An 18,420-nucleotide genomic window follows, 5' to 3' on the forward strand; every position below is an offset into this window, starting at 1 on the left:
ATGGCTTCAGCACCTCATTCATTAGGGCTTGGAAGGTAGAAGGTGCGTTGGTTAATCCGAAAGGCATAACCATAAACTCATAGTGCCCCTCATGAGTTCTGAATGCTGTTTTCTCAATATCTTGATCCCTCATCCGAATTTGGTGATATCCAGATTTCAGGTCCAGCTTTGAAAAAATCTGGGCTCCCCCTAACTCATCTAACAATTCTTCTATGATAGGAATGGGGAATTTGTTAGGAACAGTTACCTTATTAAGTGCCCTGTAGTCCACACAGAATCTCCAACCTCCATCTTTTTTCTTAACTAAAATAATGGGACTTGAGTAAGGACTTATGCTAGGTCTTATCACCCCTGCTTGCAGCATTTCTGTCACTAACCTCTCAATCTCTGTTTTTTGGTAATGAGGGTATTTGTAAGGCCTCAAATTCGGTATGTTTGCTCCTTCTTTTAGGTAGATGGCATGATCCTGCTTTCTCATAGGAGGCAAGCCCTCAGGATCTGCAAAAACTCCCTTAAACAACTGCAACACTGCTTCCACCCTTGCTGGAATAGAGGTAGTTATTTCTGATAGGTCTTCTGGATCATCATAATGCAACATAATTCCTTCACCTTCTTCCTTCAATACCTGCATGAAGGCTCCTAGGGGAAGTAGAGTCTTAGTAAGAGATGGGTCCCCTCTAATTTTATGAACTACTCCTCTTTTTTGCAAAGTTAACTCCAATTTGCCAAAATCTGCTTTTACTTCTCCCAAGCTAGCCAACCATTCCAGACCCAAAACCAGATCTACCCCCTTTAATTCAAACAGATAAAATTCCTGGACTACTTCCAACCCCTGCAACTCCAATTTCACTTGAGCACATTTTCCTTGGCAGTGAATGCGATGCCCATCCCCCACTTCCACCACGTATTTGGGAGTAGCTTGTATCCCAAGCTGCAACTGGTCCACCAACTGGGAAGAGATGAAGTTGTGGGAGGCCCCACAGTCAATGAGTATGATCACTTTCCTATCATGTAAACACCCCGTAACCTTCCATGAATTGACACTGGTTAACCCCGCCATTGCCCAAAGTGACAGCTGAAGAGATTGCAACTGTTTTCCATGGCCACTTCAGAGCCTTCCTCAGACTCCTCTTCATCTTCCTCCATCAAAAGCATTCTCAACTGTTTGTTCTTGCATCTGTGATCCCTATTAAAAGGTTCATCACACCGAAAACAGAGTCCCTTTTCTCTCTTCTCCTTCATCTCCACTGCAGTGAGGTGTTTGAACCCTGTTCCTCTACTCCTTCCCCCTTCCCCTGCTTGAGAGGTGTTCCTATTAAGGGAAACACTCCCTACAGAAGATTGGTTAGACTTCCTTTCTGTCCAAGGCTTCGAATCTACAGTGATGGATTTAGTAGGGACACTAGATCTTGAGTAACTCGTAGACCTTGCAAAGTGGTTGTTATTCTCCCTCCCCCTTACAATCACATTTTTTTCCTCAATCAACAGGGACTTATGTATTAACTCGGATAAGCTTGGATGTTCAAACAACCTTACCTCAGCTTTGATGTCATCTCTGAGTCCATTCAAGAAAACGCCTTTTACAAATTCTGGTTCAATTTCCCTGAGTGCTCCCACATACTTCTCAAATTCCTCCACATAGTCACCTACTGTCCCCTCTTGTTTTAATGCCAGCAACCTTTCAAACGGGTTCTGCACCATGGAAGGTTGGAATCTTCTCACCACTGCCACCTTGAATCCCTCCCACGACGAATGAGGATTGCACCTACTCCACCACTGGTACCAGCTAAGCGCCTTGCCATCTAGAGCCATCAAGATAGCTTGCATTTTCTCCTCTTCCGTGACCTCCTTTAATACGAAATACCTTTCCACCCTATGGGTCCAGCCAAAAGCATCCTCCCCTGAAAAGATAGGGATTTCGAGTTTCCTCCATCGTTCTCCTCCTCGATTTGCCCTGAAATCATGCTCTCCCCCAAATTCACTTCCTTCGTCTCGTGGATTAGGAACCCTAGCCCTAGTTGTGAGTTGAACCAGGGCCTCCTCCAGTCTCTTCATTCTGGCCTCATTCATCTCGTTACGACTTCGTTGTTCCTCCCTCTCCCTTCTCATATCCTCTCGTTCTTGGACCCATTCTTCAGCGTTTCGTGCCATTCCTCTTGTTGAAACCATGCGCAGAGATCTTGATAGAAGCGTGCGAAATCAGGGCACCAGGATGGTGCTCTGATACCAGTGTTAGAACTGGATTTTTCAGAAGAAAAGAATTAGAATTAAGAGAAGAAAGAATTCAAGACCTTCAACTGATCTTGAATGAACTTTGTATTAATTTCTTAGAACTTCAATGTTACAACAGTGTTTCCCTCCCCTATGGATAACTGACTCCTCAGTCAGTTAGTTTCCCTCCCAATTATCAGATAACCCCCCTATTCCTCCTCTACTTTCTATTTATAACCTTTCCTATCTAACTAACTTCTAACTACCTTCCTTTTCTGCTTTATTTCTCCTAACATACACGTTTTTAATAAGGGGTTTACCCCTATTCCTAACATTTGTATTGAGGTATCTCTTCTGCTAGATTGCGTAAAATCTGGCCTTGCTTTGGTCTTTGGCTGAGATTGTTATAGGTTCCGTAACAGCTTAAAAAATACAGCTCATTTGCAATTATTGGAGTACCTTTCCTAATTGCATAAATAAATAAATTTTCCATGTCATTCATGTTTACATTTTGCATATTTCTATGCAGTATCTTGCGTCTTATTATTTTTGTGCCTGAAGTGTCTCACTGAAAAGACAAGTGTGAAATTTATTTTACCTGCTTTGTTATGTTATGACACTATAGATAAATTTATTTTACCTGTTGAAAAAGATTTATGGCTGTTTCTGCTTATATGGTTTGAATTTGAAAATGAAGCTCTCTGGTATAAATATACATCAAACTGTTCTTAACTTACCTTATACAATTTGTAATAAAAAGAAATAATGCCATTATTTTTCTCAGTGACTATTGCTTGTGCCAGTTGACCTACAAAATTGGTTTTACATATTCCATTTTATCTAAGTTTAAAATTGCTCAGATTTCACAAGGTCGTCAATTCAGCATATTTTTTTATTTTTGGTGTGCAGGATCTTCCTCGGAGCAATGTTCTATATGGATATCGCATAGATGGACCTCAAGACTGGGGTAAGGGGCATCGATTTGACAGCAGCACTGTGCTTGTTGATCCTTATGCAAAACTAATTGAAGGTCGACGATATTTTGGGGATATTAGCATGAAGGTGTCAAAATTTCTCGGCACATATGACTTTGACAGCTTGCCTTTTGATTGGGGAGAAAATTACAAGCTTCCAAATATTCCTGAGGTATTTTCCCTGCATAATGGATTCTTATTGCTCCTAATGATATTTATCACATTATACTTGTATGACCCAAACTAACATATCCGGCAGACTTGGACTACCGCAGCCCAGTCTGTACTCTATAGTGCAGTCCGATTCATACACCTAATTTTCTTCTCATTGGCCCGGTTAGACCCAATCAAACCTGGATGACCCAACAAGACCAATCTAAAAGGCTACTTGTGCGATTTGAACTACGTATATAAGTGGTCTTGAGATGAAATGTATTATGGCATTAAACTACACATTCTTATTAAGTTATGTACTTAAATCTTAATTTGTTAATGTATATTGCTATCCAGGTAATATAAATTTTTAACATAATTTTGGACTACTATGACCGCTAGTTCGATTTCATCATAAAATACTTTTTACATATGAAGTACTTTTTCGTATTCTATTTTGGAGATAATATTTTGTATGAACTACTTTTCATATATATTTTTTTCTTCTTATTTTTATGGGCTCTGTTTGGACTGTTTGACTTTGACCCGTGTCGAACCGTGGATGACCCGTCTTTCTGATTGGGCTATCTCTGGTTCAGGTTATATGACTATTGTCACGATATTTTCCCTGGATTAACGCTTCATAAATAAGTATACATGATTACAACTACATACATGACTTGTATTCTACCTTTGTGTTGTATGCTTTTACATCTTACTGTTAAGTAGTTGTAATTTGACTGAGAATGTGACTGCATATTTTGCTTTTGTCTAGTTGAACATAGTCTTATGTTTGCTTCCATATTCTTGATGCTAAGCATATCTTCACATGCAGAAAGATCTTGTTATATATGAGATGAATGTTCGTGCATTTACAATTGATGAATCTAGTGGGTTGGATAGCAAAATTCGTGGAAGCTATCTTGGTGTGATTGAGAAGGTACTATTTGTATTCAATTAAGCTGAATATTCTGCAACACTATATTCATAAATATGAATTTTTAAACATTTTATTTCCTTGTTGGGTGATTGTCCAAAATAACATTAAATGGGACCTAGTGTCAAACTAATGAAGACTTGACCAAATAATAAAAAAATGTGTTTAAATGCTAAGACATAGAGATCAACACTTTGTCAATGAACATGATTTATAATAGAGCATATGGCATCTTTCAATTCACGTAGCCGACTTCACCTAGTAAGACTAAGGTTTGGTTGTTATTGTATTGCCTTTAAATATTATCATATTGATTTCAATGAGTTTTCCTTTGGGTCCAACGGAAGTTCAACCATCAAATAAAGAAAGCTGTGAAAAATGTAACTGTGACAAAGATGGAGAATTGATTGAATGAAGTGTTATTAATTTCATAATGAAACAGTGATGTTCTGAAGCAATTTGGAACCCTTAGTTGAATAGTATGGTATGTTTGATAAAAGTAATGTAAGTATGAGGCTTCTCCTCGTCCCTCCACCTAAAGGGAACTGACTTTGAAGTGTTCCAGTCAGACGTTTGTCTAAAAACAGTGTAAGAAAATTTCAGTCTCTCCAATCTTACCTTACCAGGGATATTTATCTCTCTCAAATTCCAAGCACTGGATAAACTATCCAAAAAGAGATATCATGGGGATCATAAAACGTTTCTCTGATCCATCTTAAAGACACATGTCACATCAACTCTTTATACACCACCATGTATGCAAATTTTATGTTTTCAAAATTGTGAATGGTTGAGATCCTAGAGTTATGTTAAACATTTATCAGAAAGTGAAAAAAAGTTATTCTCTAACTCTGGCACACGGAATTGTGATGAAACTTGTAGCTAGAAAATTTCCTTCTGTCAAGTGATACAATGTGTTATCCACGTGTTCAATCTATTCTATGATGGAGACATGGAGTATATGCAAGGTTCATAAACCTAGTAGTTCTTAAAATTCGGATAGTATGTTACCTTCACTTGTTCAAAAGAAGCTTTATATCTTCATTTTAGTACTGGAGACAGTATTTTGCTGCAACTTTGTAGAAATGCGGCTTTAATGTTGAAAAGCTTTTCCTGATACTCTAAGACACAAAGTTACCATTAGGTGTCACAAAATAGGAGGGTGCATGGAAAGCGTTAATGGTTACTACTTCACCATCTATGATTTATGGAAATTAACCTTTTATTCATTATTATATCATTTAGAGGATGAGCCTTAGTACAAAGGTAAGGTAGTTGCATTGTGACCTGAAGGTCATGGGTTCATGCCCTAGAAATAGCCTCTCCGCTTATGGGGATAAGGCTACCTACATATATCCTCCCCAAACCCCACTAGGTTGGACTTACATGCACCGGTCCACCATTTTTACTCCGTATTATATTCTTTGTACGTAATATTTGTTGTCTTTCTTTGTTTTAACTTATTTTCTTGCTCATGTATAAGATCTCACACCTTCTAGAGCTTGGTATCAATGCGGTAGAGTTGCTACCGGTCTTTGAATTTGATGAGTTGGAACTTCAAAGGTGGCAAAATCCCAGAGATCACATGGTAAATTAGAAAAGTATTTTCATCTATCTTTTTGTGCCACTAATATTGAAGGTCTTCATTATGTACTGTGTACTTTTATTCCAATAAACAAATAAAACTCTTCTCTTTGGCTGCTCACACATGAATGCTGAAGAAACTTAATGTGATAACTGAATAGTGAAGACACACACACTCACAGAGACAGATATCTAGGTAGCGCTACTATGTTTTCATTTTCACATGGAATTAAGATGCAAGTCTAATACACCAAATATTATCGCATGTATTTTTTCTTTGATGATTGAAGAGATCGGAGTATGCAACCTTGATTTCTAAGTCTAGGTGGCCTTATATGACATTGACAGTTGGTTGTGTTTTATGCTTTCCAAGATTAATACATGGGGTTATTCAACAATAAATTTCTTCGCTCCTATGAGTCGTTATGCAAGTGCTGGTGGAGGATCAATTAATGCTTCCCAAGAGTTCAAACTAATGGTTAAAGCTTTACATTCTGCTGGTATAGAGGTAACATTAATATACTCCACCGTCACAAGTTTGGAGTGGAACATTCTTCATCGCCTGATTCTGTCATATTTTATGTTATCTAAAGTCTTACATGCCTATCCATATACAGGTTATTTTGGATGTTGTCTATAATCATACTAATGAGGCTGATGATGCTAATCCTTACACTACTTCATTCCGTGGCATAGATAATAAGGTAATTTCAGATTTGTAATTCTATTTTTGGCAGACCGTTATTCTTAAGTTGAAATACTCACAATACCTTTATCTCTTACTAAATGGTTTGAACATATATGTATATATAAAATAAGACTTTACCTTGTGGCTGAAAAAGATTTTAGAGACATCTTTTGTGGTTAATGTAATATAATTGATATGATTTAACAACTTGAAAGTTGTCCTAGTAAATAATAAGTTAGCTGCTCTTTATCTCAAAATGTACAGCTGCCCTATTGGTACTCAACAACCAAAGAATATGCATCGAATACACTGAAACTGAATTCCAATTGGCCAAAATCCCCCCCACCCCCCCATTCAGAGAAATTAAAAACAATTCCTGGTGGGTCTCTGTCTTGTTGCTCACTCGTCATTGGGAACACGATATTTGGCTTCCGTATCATCACTATTATATATAATATTTATTAGTATATGTCTTTAGTTATATAGATTGTTGAAAAATGGGTTGCTTTTTCTCTATTAAAACTTCTCCATTCTTCAGGTTTATTACATGCTGGACAGTAACGGCCAACTGCTGAACTTCTCTGGCTGTGGTAATTATAACTGGGTCTAACCATTTAGATTGTATATTTACAGATTTGTTCATATGTTTCTACAAATCCATACACCACTTTTTAACTTATGTTTAAGAAATATGAGGTCATTTCCTGGTTATTTTATATGCCTTGGCACTCGTTTCTTTACCTTGGTAGAAAATCAACCAACCATGAATATGAACAACTGTTTTTACTATTACCAAAAAAATATGAACAACTGTTTTTACACATAGCAGGTAGCATTGATGTATATAACATGGTATGCTGCCATGTTGGTAACATGCACAAGCAGGCAAGAAAAATACTTCCTAGTAGGCAGAAAAACAACACAATAGCCAGGTTATTGCTCCATGGGTTGGGACGGCTGAGCTCAGTCCAAGGCTTTTATGTCACTTGGGTTTTTGGGCCTAGGTGCCTAAATTCAAGTTTTTGTCCATTACTAAGATTGATGGGTTGTCACGGGAGAAAGGAGAATGGAATATATGACATAAAATTAGAGTTTTGTCTAAATAGATTGATGGGTTGGGCTTTTGGGTTAGCCTGTATTAAGCCTATGCTTGCCCCTAAGATGGTCTGGGCCCAATATTTGGGCCCTGACTGAAATCTGTTAAGCCTAAAGTTAGGCTTGGGCGTCGTCTTGAACCTATGTCGTAACTTGTATGCATTCTTTTATTACTTAATGGAACGTTATCGGTGAAATACTTGGTCGATAGCACATATTCTGTCCCGAAAAGTGTGTCACTTCATGTGTCACTGTTTAACTACATTTTTTTCAATCAATCACAAGTGTGACACAGTTTTTGGGACAACAAATGTGCTCCTACTTGGCCGTGGGTGACTCTCAATAAATTTATGAATAACTTGCAAACCATTTCTTGTTTTTCACAACACCCAATAGAAGCTACAATGGAGTTGTGCCTTTTTCTCTTTTGGGGACATTCATTCAATATGCAATACTTGACTATTTTTAGAATAAAGAGATCTCTTCTAATTTTGTCACTAACAAAATTGCAGTATTTTGATGTCAATATTCAAGTCCTCTCATTTGGTGTGAACGTTTATTCTCAGGTAATACATTGAACTGTAACCATCCTGTGGTCATGGAGCTCATTCTTGACAGTCTAAGACACTGGTACGGACTACTAATATAATATTTGTCAACCATAAGAAAAACTATTAAAAAGAACAGAAATAAATGAATTATCTAATCCATGTAGCTGACCCCACCTAGTGGGAAAAGGATTTGGTTGACCTTGTTGATAATATAATTGCTAATTGTATATATCTTTATTTACTCCTTGGAATTCACTTAAGACCAGCTTCTCCTTCATCTGTAATGGAGTTTATAATTTATAATTATTTGGTTTCTCAGACTTTTAGATGTTCATCAAGCTCTCTGAACTTTTAAGATTATCTGTATCTCCCCTCCCCATTTTTCTGTGACTCTTTTCTACTCAGTCAGCATTCAGTAACGATTGGCTGTCTCCCTTTTTTTTAATGTAAAATAGATCATCTTGTGATAGCATTGTTCCAAATCAACTAAAGTCATAATTCTAATTTAAGTTCCTTATTATGAAAGCACTAGTTTGTGATTTGTGTATTCTTTTTATTCTGATAGTTTGAGTAGCTAACCCGTGTCATCATTTGTTTCTGGTTTCATGTATTGTAGGGTCACTGAATATCATGTGGATGGATTTCGATTTGATCTTGCGAGTGTCCTTTGCCGCGGAACTGATGGTTCCCCCCTTAATGCCCCCCCACTTATTAGGGTAAGTAATAATTCATATGCACTCAAGTAGAGCTATAGTTAATAAGCTCAGATGGCATTTTTGTGAACACTGGTATGCGGTTCACAGTTTGGCTCAGTAATTTGGGATCACAGATCATTTGAGAAGGATGATACATGTTGGAGCTTTATGTCAGACATAATGCAACACTTCAAAAATTCTGAATATTTAATTGCACTTTTATGTTTTCATGATCTGCAAATTTGCACTTTTATGTTTTCGTGATCTCCTGCTGAGATTGGTAGATAGATAATCATTGAGTAGTAATTGTCCTCTCCCTCAGCTAGAAAATTTCAAATTTGATTATTTAGTTAACTGATCTGATCTTTATTTACTTTTGTAGGCAATTGCTAAAGATGCAGTCTTATCAAGATGTAAGATTATTGCAGAGCCTTGGGACTGTGGCGGTCTCTATCTTGTTGGTAGTTTTCCAAATTGGGATCGGTAATTTATTTTATTGTTACTGATGTTTATTATTTTAAGTAAATAATGATATGAATACTCTTTATTGTAATCCCGCATGTCATGAAAGTTGATGAGCTTTATGCTTGGTGGATGGAAAATTACTTCACATATGCCTCTTGTTATCATGATATTTGAAATTCTTTCTTCTTTATGATTGTGATCTTCATCACTGCAACTAGTGATTAAGTAAGAAAATACATGTTTTATGACATAAAAATCAACATGAAGTTACTTGATGATTTTAATTATGGCATTCACTTCATTGTGGTTGTGGAACACGTTTTTTTATTTTTTATTTATTTTATCTCTTCAGCATGAAATAGTCACTACAACATCATGTGATCTGCCCTTGTACCAATGGTCAAGATCTCCTTACAAATTTCATCAATATGATTTTATTCACAACACAAGATAATATTATGGACATTATCTAAATATTTTACCTGGAAATGAGTTCTTTTCTGTTGAATTTATCTATTGTTATTATAGAAAACTTTTGTCTTCCACTAATGATTGTATATGATGTAGGTGGGCTGAATGGAATGGAAAATATCGTGATGATGTACGCAAATTTATCAAGGTAATTCTCAGAGGAAGAACATAATTTAAATTGAGATTGTCTGAACTTTTTTTGGCTGATTAAATAATGTATTTTGCATGCTAGTAAAAGGCTAACAGAAATCAACTATCTCTACCACCAATATATTATACGGGGAAACTTTAATATATTTTGATGCTATAACTGGCTGGCATTGCAATGCACTAATTTAGTGTCTCCTTTTTTAAAACATGTTCTAGGGCGATTCTGGTATGAAGGGGGGCTTTGCAACTCGTGTTTCTGGATCTTCTGATCTCTACAGAGTAAGTATCACTACTTACAGTTATACCATTTTATGGATTGTCTTTATGGGTTTGATGCCCTGTCAAAGATCCTAAAGCTTAAGGTATTAAGTGGAGGCTTGGGGATGATTTTATATCTTACAAGTATGAAGTTGAACTTTTAGGGGCTAGAGTAGTATATTAAACTAGTGTAATATTCTCATGTCACAGTACATTTCCTACACATGTACCATAAAAATGTGATAAGTTTAAGGCCAAAATTTCTCACATGTTCATTGTAGGGGCCATCAGAGTTAAGGTCTTTCTAGCACTCATGAAATAGAATGCACCAGTATGGTATCATTGTTCTGTTTCATGGCTTGAACTGGAGGTTTTTGGATAGCGTAGAAGGAAAAGAATAGAGATTTAGAATGATGTGATTGATATTGGTCTGATATGATGATAATGTTTTATAAAAGACAAACTCAACATTTCTATTTATACCAATAGTAGATTCCTAATCCTAATTAATAGGAAAGAAATAAAAGGGAACATAAATAAGAAATAAATCCTAAGAGACCATCTACGATATTCTGAAATGTTCTAAGACATGAAAAATATTTTTCGAGATATTTTTTTAGATATTCAAACATTCTCCTTCAAGCTAAAGGCTAACAAGCTTTAAGCTTGTCATAAATTATGGCTTTCAAACAGAAAATAACAAATATAAACCGAGCTCTGCAAAAACAATGGTTTGGAAGCAACTCAGGGATGTTAAAGATGCCATAGAGTGATAGAGATGAGAATTTCTATAAAGGAAGATGGTTGGAATGATCGTCAGCCAGAAGAGCTGGTTGGGATGTGGCAAAACCAAGGAGCAAGAGAGATGTTCAATGGAAATTTTATGGCAAGCAATTATACAAAGCAACAACTAAAACTTGTCCAAATTCATCAATGACATTGTTTTGGAAGCTTAAAACAACAAGGATGCTTAGATGACAAATAAAGTCGGAATGTAAATCTAGAAATTTAGTGAGGTTGGTGCGAGTCATAGCCAATGTAAATCTCCATTGGAATAATTATAGATGGAATGAGTTGTCACTATTAATATGATTAATCTTTGGAGGAAGGTTTGTCACAAAAAAGATCATCAATTGGAACAGAAACACTTTCTCGGATTAGAAGCTAGCTCAGGAAAAGTACTACTGTACAAAACGAGAAAAGAATCTGAAATGGCCCAAACTCTAAAGGTAGCTGACGAACAGTTTTGAGTCAGGCGGTGGAAGCAGCAGCAAGAAAATGCAATGGGTACGTCAAAATCCAGGAATTTGACTGGAAAAATTGTCTGAATTTCACCGGAAATCTCATCGGTGGTAAGTGATGGTTCACCGGAAAAGTTGCTGGTGGTGGTCGGTTGGTATTAGATGGGTCATGGGTATGGTTCTGGATTTGAGAGATAGGCAAAATTCTGTTGAGGCTGTAAAAACAAAAATGATGGAAGTGCCTGCAATGAAGGCAGGGGCTCAAGAATGCTCAACAATGAAGGCTGAGGCAACAGGAAAAAATACTACCAGGTTGGGAGTTCTAATACCATGTTAGGTTCTATCTTAAAACCAATTGATATTAAGTGGAGTACCCAAAAAGTATATAAACCACACCCTAGGAATTGAGGTAGGTGATATGAGACTTCTTCCAACACCCCCATAGTTATTCCATTCTCCTCCTCAATGCTGAGCTAGCAGCAGAGAAGGGCCAAATGGATAAACTCTCCAAAAATGCTAGAGATTCATGAGCGTGGTGGTCAAGAGAACCGAAAAACCAGAAGAGACTACAAAATCTGGTACTGATCCAAAGAACACACCCAAAAGTGACATTGTATCGTTTGTGAGTGGCCAAACACCTATAATTGCAGGATATGACTGCAAAAGGGTCAGAGTCGATGAAGAAGCCAGCTTGTAGTGTCGACCATGGCAGTGTGTGGAGGCTCTGAAGGTGAGGTGAAATACCCTTCAATTCTGGTCATTCTGGACATGGCGGATCTGATGGTGGTGAAGGTGAGGTGAAATACCCTTAGATGACAGTGAACCGCCACTGACAGCTGCAAATAGGATAGATAAATGGTGGTGGAGAGATAGATAGAGGTGGTTAATCAAAGTTCCAGGTTTTTTGGGAAATCGATTTGAGAATAGCTACAAGATAGGTCATATGAGAAGGGTGCTGCTTAGATTTTGGTAATCTACATGATTGATCTTGAGTTTTTTTGTTGATGTCTTGATCAGCCATGGTTTGCATCTGTTCAAGATATTCTCTCACAGTTTGCCTTTGCCCTTTTCTCCTCCTATGAGAAGCCCTTTCAATTTCCAGGTCAAGTTCAGGAGAAACCTCAGAATTGGTAGTACTTTGCATATAATCGATCAACAACTTGTAGGTAATGAAAGATAAAACAAGAATATAATACAGATGTGTTTAAAAATAATTAAACTAAGAATTAATACGATATTTGACACATTCTCAACAACGAAACCAAAAACTTGATGTGTAAGTTTCGCAAGTCTACGGCTTCTTAGTCAAGTAATAAAGAGTATCAAATTCACAAGAACTGAAAATATCACTTAATAACTTGATTCAATTAATTTAAACATGTAGTAAATAGATTTGAAGAAATACAGTGTGATGATAAATAAAGATAAAAGAAAAGATTGGATAAGAGAAGATTAGATAATTCTTTTTTGTTTGTTTGTTGTTAGATAGTTCAGATTGAGGGAACTCCTAGGGATGGGGTACCACAATAACATAAATGAATCCTAATTGACCACATCTTTTATTAAGTTTGAAGTTATTGAAGATAAATCACCCTCTCGAGATATTTGATTTGTATTCAGTTAGTTGAACCTAACTTCTGCTCGTGATAATTACACTCAACTAAACCCATTACGCTATATCGTAATCCAATCCAACCCTCAGAAGACTACTCTTACGAATTAGAATTTAAGTCTAATTATTTTAAATTTGATATTCTAGTTCTCCTCTTAGTACTTCCTCTAATACCTAAGAGATGCAAACAAGTTACCAACAAATTTACATGAATAAACAAATTTACAACTGAATCAATAACATTTAAACTCAATAGAAATCTGGAATTTGTTCAGTTTGGGTGTCCATCCATGACTGTGGAAGTAACACGGCCAGGTAGTAACACGGCCAGGCCATGGTCTCTTTGTCCTTGGGAGTCTGGGAAACATGATCGTGATGTCCCCCACTACTGAGCCATCTTTCTACCTTTGATGGTTAATTCATGCTCTGTTAGCCTCTATACAAACCACGAACATGGCACCATGCATGGCCAGGCCATGGTTATCTGGAATATGCTTCTTTTCTCAGCTTTTGGTTCTCTTTAAATCAATTGAGGTCCTCTTCTCTTTTATCTTGCTTTCTACTTCATTTTAGGCTATTTATCATTAAACCTACCCAAAACGTCAAATAACCTGTCCTTAACCTGGAATAAGTGAAAACATAAAGAAAAATGAATTAAAACCCTAAGTGGGTGAAGAAATGCATGCAAAACAAGAACTAAATATAATACAATTTCACACATATCAGACGGTTGCCCAAGTCTTTTTAAATGATTATTTATCATATATTTTATCAATGAACATGATTTATGATAAAGCATCATGACGTTGTTTGATCCATATAACCGACCTCACATAGTGGGATAAAAACTTGGTTTTTGTTATATTTATCGTGTTCCCAACTGGATTCTATATATCCTGTTATATAAATAATTCAATAATAATGGCTTCCCTGTCTTCATTTGTTTATATAACAGGTGAACAAGCGTAGGCCATATCATGGCATTAACTTTGTTATTGCACATGATGGGTTCACCTTGCATGATCTTGTTTCATACAATTTCAAGGTACCTCACTACTTCCTCTTAATTCTGTTCTTCATCTCTTCATTGTCCATCAAATCCTTGTCTTGCTTGATTCTTGGCATTGTAGCACAATGAAGCCAATGGGGAAGGAGGAAATGATGGATGCAATGATAATTTTAGTTGGAATTGTGGTTCTGAAGGTAGTCCCCATACCGTAATGCTTTATTTGCTCTATACTATTTGGCTATTTTTATTAGAGACAAAATACATATTTATGCACTGATAGTGTAAAAGTTTTATACACCGTCATTGCATAATTCATCAATCATATTTAATTATCATTGATTCTTAAAAAATAATACAAATGAATGTTGAATAATATATTAACTACTGAACTTCATATTTCCCGAGGGAGTATAAATTTTATATTAGAGGCAAGGCAAACATATTAATAATATAAATTATATAACAAAGACATAGTGATGAAAATAACTTGTATAATTTTGTTTCCCAAAAGGAAATTGATATACACAAATTGTTTTGACCCGTATACACAAATTGTTACTAAAAAACTGCATTTGCACAGATTGAGTAATGATATATGTTCCTACAAAATCGGTCTATAAATCCTCTTATATCACAAAAAAGTAATATATGTTATTTGTAAACCAATTATTAATAAACAAAGTACCACTTTGTGATATATGTTATTTTTCTTATTGTGTAAGAGAATTTGTAAGAAGATATTTCATTGTTTGCACAGATGTTGATACTACAAAACACTACATCTGCACAGATTTTGTTACTACAAAACACTGCATCTGCATAGAGTCCATACATTGTATTTCAAAGGATTGGTCATCTTTCATGTACATATCTCCCTTTAAATTACTTTAGTGTGTTTTTGGCTATTGGAAAATTATGAGCTCAAAAATTATATGGAGTTATATGAATTTTTCATGTATTGATTGCTTTTACTTTTAAATTAAAATAAATTTATAGCATATTGGCATTATATATGCAATGTTTTCTTTTCGGATAAAATTTATAAAATTGCACATGCTTTCTTGTATTATAAAAATTAATAAATAAATAAAAAGGTGTGCTGAAAAAATATGTTTTATTTTTTTTGTAATTTCGAAGTTCTGAATGCTGCTTAAATTAAATGGGAATTGTCAATCACATGTGTGCAGTCTGAAGAGGCAATTTCTATAGAAAAATGAAATCATTTTGGCTTCTTTTAAGAAAATGCAAATGATAGTATTTTAAAAGAGAAAAGATTTTGTGCATTTAACTTTCAGGATACTAACAAGCTACAAATTTACTGAAAACTGTTAATATCTGTATTTGTTTGACAGGGGAAACTGATGATGCTAGTGTAAGATCTTTAAGGTCACGACAAATGAAAAACTTTCATTTGGCATTAATGATATCCCAGGTGCGTATTTAAAATACATGTTAGTTTGCTTCAGTTGTTAGCAGAAATTCGTGTTTGGGATCTGCACTCAACTCTTTATCTCTTTCCCAGGTTGCATTTATCGAATGTTGGCCAATTTGATTTTGCTGCGTTTTTTGATCTAAATGCAAATGACCCCTCCCATCTTTTGTAGAGCTATATGTGTACTTTAGATGTTTGTATTATACTATAGCCTTTTGAATTATTTTCCTGGAAGATTTCATTTGCTTGCATTATGGTACCACTGAAACTAGAATGGTGAAATAAGATTTTGTGATGAATGACCAGGGCACACCGATGATGCTAATGGGGGATGAGTATGGCCACACTCGACATGGAAATAACAATAGTTATGGACATGATTCTGCCATGAATAATTTCCTGTGGGGCCAGGCAAGTCTATAACTCGTACCTTTCCCTTTATGACAACTTCCTAGAGTAGAGAATATTCTTAACAGCACAATGTTTTTGTTCAATAGCTGGATGTGCGGAAGAGTGATCACTTCAGGTTTTTCTCCAAGGTGATAAAGTACCGGCAAGCACGTAAAGTATTCTGTCGTGAAAATTTTATCAGCGAGGTAGGCTGCTTTGCTTCACAATTTTAGTAAAATAATACTGAAATGTTGATGCAAGTACACTCACCAGTCACCATTTGTACCCATGGAAAATATTCATATTCTTATATTATTTTGCAGAATGACATAACATGGCATGAAGACAACTGGAACAATTATGACAGCAAATTTCTTGCATTTACGTAAGAATATATGAATATTTGTTATTTGGGATTCTAGAATGGAAAACCCTCTTGCATTTCAAGCAATGCTTTCACACAATGGAACACTTAATATTACTTGTAAATCTGAACTTAATATTAAGAAAAACATGTTTAGTGAAAGATCATTTGTATGCATATTTTGCTTCTTCAAATAATTTGAGTGCAATGTATGTTGCTCATTATCAAAGTTAACTGAAATTATGACTTGACAGCAACTTCTTTCTCCATTGTGCTTGTGTTTGTGCATGTGCATGCAGGCTTCATGACAAAAGTGGAGGAGATGTCTATTTGGCATTTAATGCTCATGACTTCTTTGTTGAAGTTGTGCTTCCTACACCTCCTACTAACAGGAGATGGTTTCGCGTGGTAAGTTTTTCCTTCTTTTAGACATATCCAAAAATACATTCTTTTAACTTTTGCATGCATTAGTAGTTAATTACAAATTTAAAATCCATGGAGCATTATTTTGCAAAAAGAATTCTTCCTACCAACTCCCTGGTGCTGTTCTTAAAAATTATTATTGGAGTAAATTACCTTGCTCACCCTTCAGAAAGTGTGGGAAAATCTTCGTAATCAAACCGAGTTAGTCAAAATGTGTCATTAGAGAGAGATCAGTTTTTGCTCATCCCTTAAACTCCGGTGGTGAATTTTTTTAGTGTTCAAGATTTCAAACCCGTCAATTTTGAGGCAGGATTCACCATGGTAATCAAATTTTAAGGAAATTAGATCAATGTTAAGTATTTCTTCATTATTGCCAATTTGAAAGTTGTTAATTTAATATCCATTTATAATAAATCAGAACTGGAAGTGCCTCAAGCCTGTGACCACCTTTACTTACCTGAAAACCAATAAGAATTTACAAGATTATAGTATCAAATTTTATATGCTTTGACCGTACCCCGAAGATTAGTCTCTCATCTTACGTATGGGAGAGAATACTATCAGAAAAAAAACATATTATATCCTCTGCTATGATTAGAGCATCCTTTTGGAAGTCTTTGATTTAGACTTCACCAGAAGAATACTTGTGTGGTTAGGCTTTTTCTCAAAGCATGATGTAGTTGGATTACATGATAATCATTTTATGTGTTCCCCTGCTGAGAAATCAGACTTTAGGAGGAAGTTTATTAGGCGCATCCATGAACTTTTTAGTGGTAATATATAAGACATTTCTTACAAAATGTCCCTCTTTAAATTTTCTGGTTAGTTTAATTTGAACTTGGATACATGCAGGTGGACACTAATCTCAAACCTCCTGATGACTTTGTCCTTGATGGTGTCCCTTGCACAGAAAACACCTACAATACAGCTCCATATTCTTCTATTCTTCTTGAGGCAAAGTTTTAATCGCAGAAACTGTTGTATACATGAATCCAAAAAAACTTTTGTATACATGAATCTAAAAAACTGTTGTATACATGTATGTGAGATATCACGTGTAAAATTTGCTTTTTCAAGGCTACTGGTACTAGAAGACTTTTCATGAATATATACCAAAACAGAAGAGAATTGCATCTACAAGGGAATGTATTAAGTCAGGTTATTACTTGAGACTTTTCATGAAGTCTAGATCATCGTGTACTACTATCTGTATAGTGTAAAATTGACCTGAGTTTAATAAATGTCATTCTCTATATTCTTTGTTGTTTAATTGATTTGAATTAAATGGCAGTATTTATATTTTATATAACCTAAATTCATTTTCAAGTTTTTAATTGAGATAAAATTGTTATTCTATAAAGTTTTGCCTTTTCAAAATGTCCGTATATGGTTTGAATTCAATTCGTTTCTATGAATTCAAAGTGTAGTATCGGCTTTATGCAATCTCTTGCCAAAGTATCACATTTTGTGTTGTGTTTCGATTGACAAAAAATTGAATTTTGTTGGATTCTAAATTAATTTATTTGTTCAGTACACTGACATAGAGTATCACAAAGTGTGATTCAGGTAATGTAGTTACAATGACATTAGCATAATGTATCATTGTTTAAGACCATAAAAGCCTATTTGTCAATATTCCAATGAACAGAGTTAGAAATGAAGAATGCAGTGATTTTAACTCTGGTTTATGTGTGAGAAAAGTTATGAATCAACTAAA

The 18,420-nt window shown here is 35.4% G+C and overlaps 1 protein-coding gene across 1 annotated transcript; it reads left to right on the forward strand.

Annotated features, from left to right (window-relative positions):
• The first annotated feature begins 2,167 nt into the window (after positions 1-2,167).
• Positions 2,168-17,958, forward strand: LOC109340715 (isoamylase 3, chloroplastic). Its single transcript, XM_019578437.1, has 21 exons — positions 2,168-2,215; positions 2,524-2,556; positions 3,121-3,357; positions 4,174-4,278; positions 5,759-5,863; positions 6,233-6,367; positions 6,477-6,563; positions 7,086-7,137; positions 8,209-8,272; positions 8,810-8,909; positions 9,271-9,371; positions 9,921-9,972; positions 10,191-10,253; positions 14,041-14,130; positions 14,216-14,288; positions 15,447-15,526; positions 15,833-15,937; positions 16,024-16,122; positions 16,240-16,301; positions 16,580-16,688; positions 17,556-17,958. Exons 1-21 carry the CDS (start codon positions 2,168-2,170, stop codon positions 17,667-17,669), a joined length of 1,914 nt encoding a protein of 637 aa, XP_019433982.1. The 3' UTR covers positions 17,670-17,958.
• The last annotated feature ends 462 nt before the right edge of the window (positions 17,959-18,420 follow it).

This window comes from Lupinus angustifolius, unplaced genomic scaffold (assembly GCF_001865875.1).
Source record: "Lupinus angustifolius cultivar Tanjil unplaced genomic scaffold, LupAngTanjil_v1.0 Scaffold_235_2, whole genome shotgun sequence".
NCBI classification, from domain to species: Eukaryota; Viridiplantae; Streptophyta; class Magnoliopsida; order Fabales; family Fabaceae; genus Lupinus; species Lupinus angustifolius.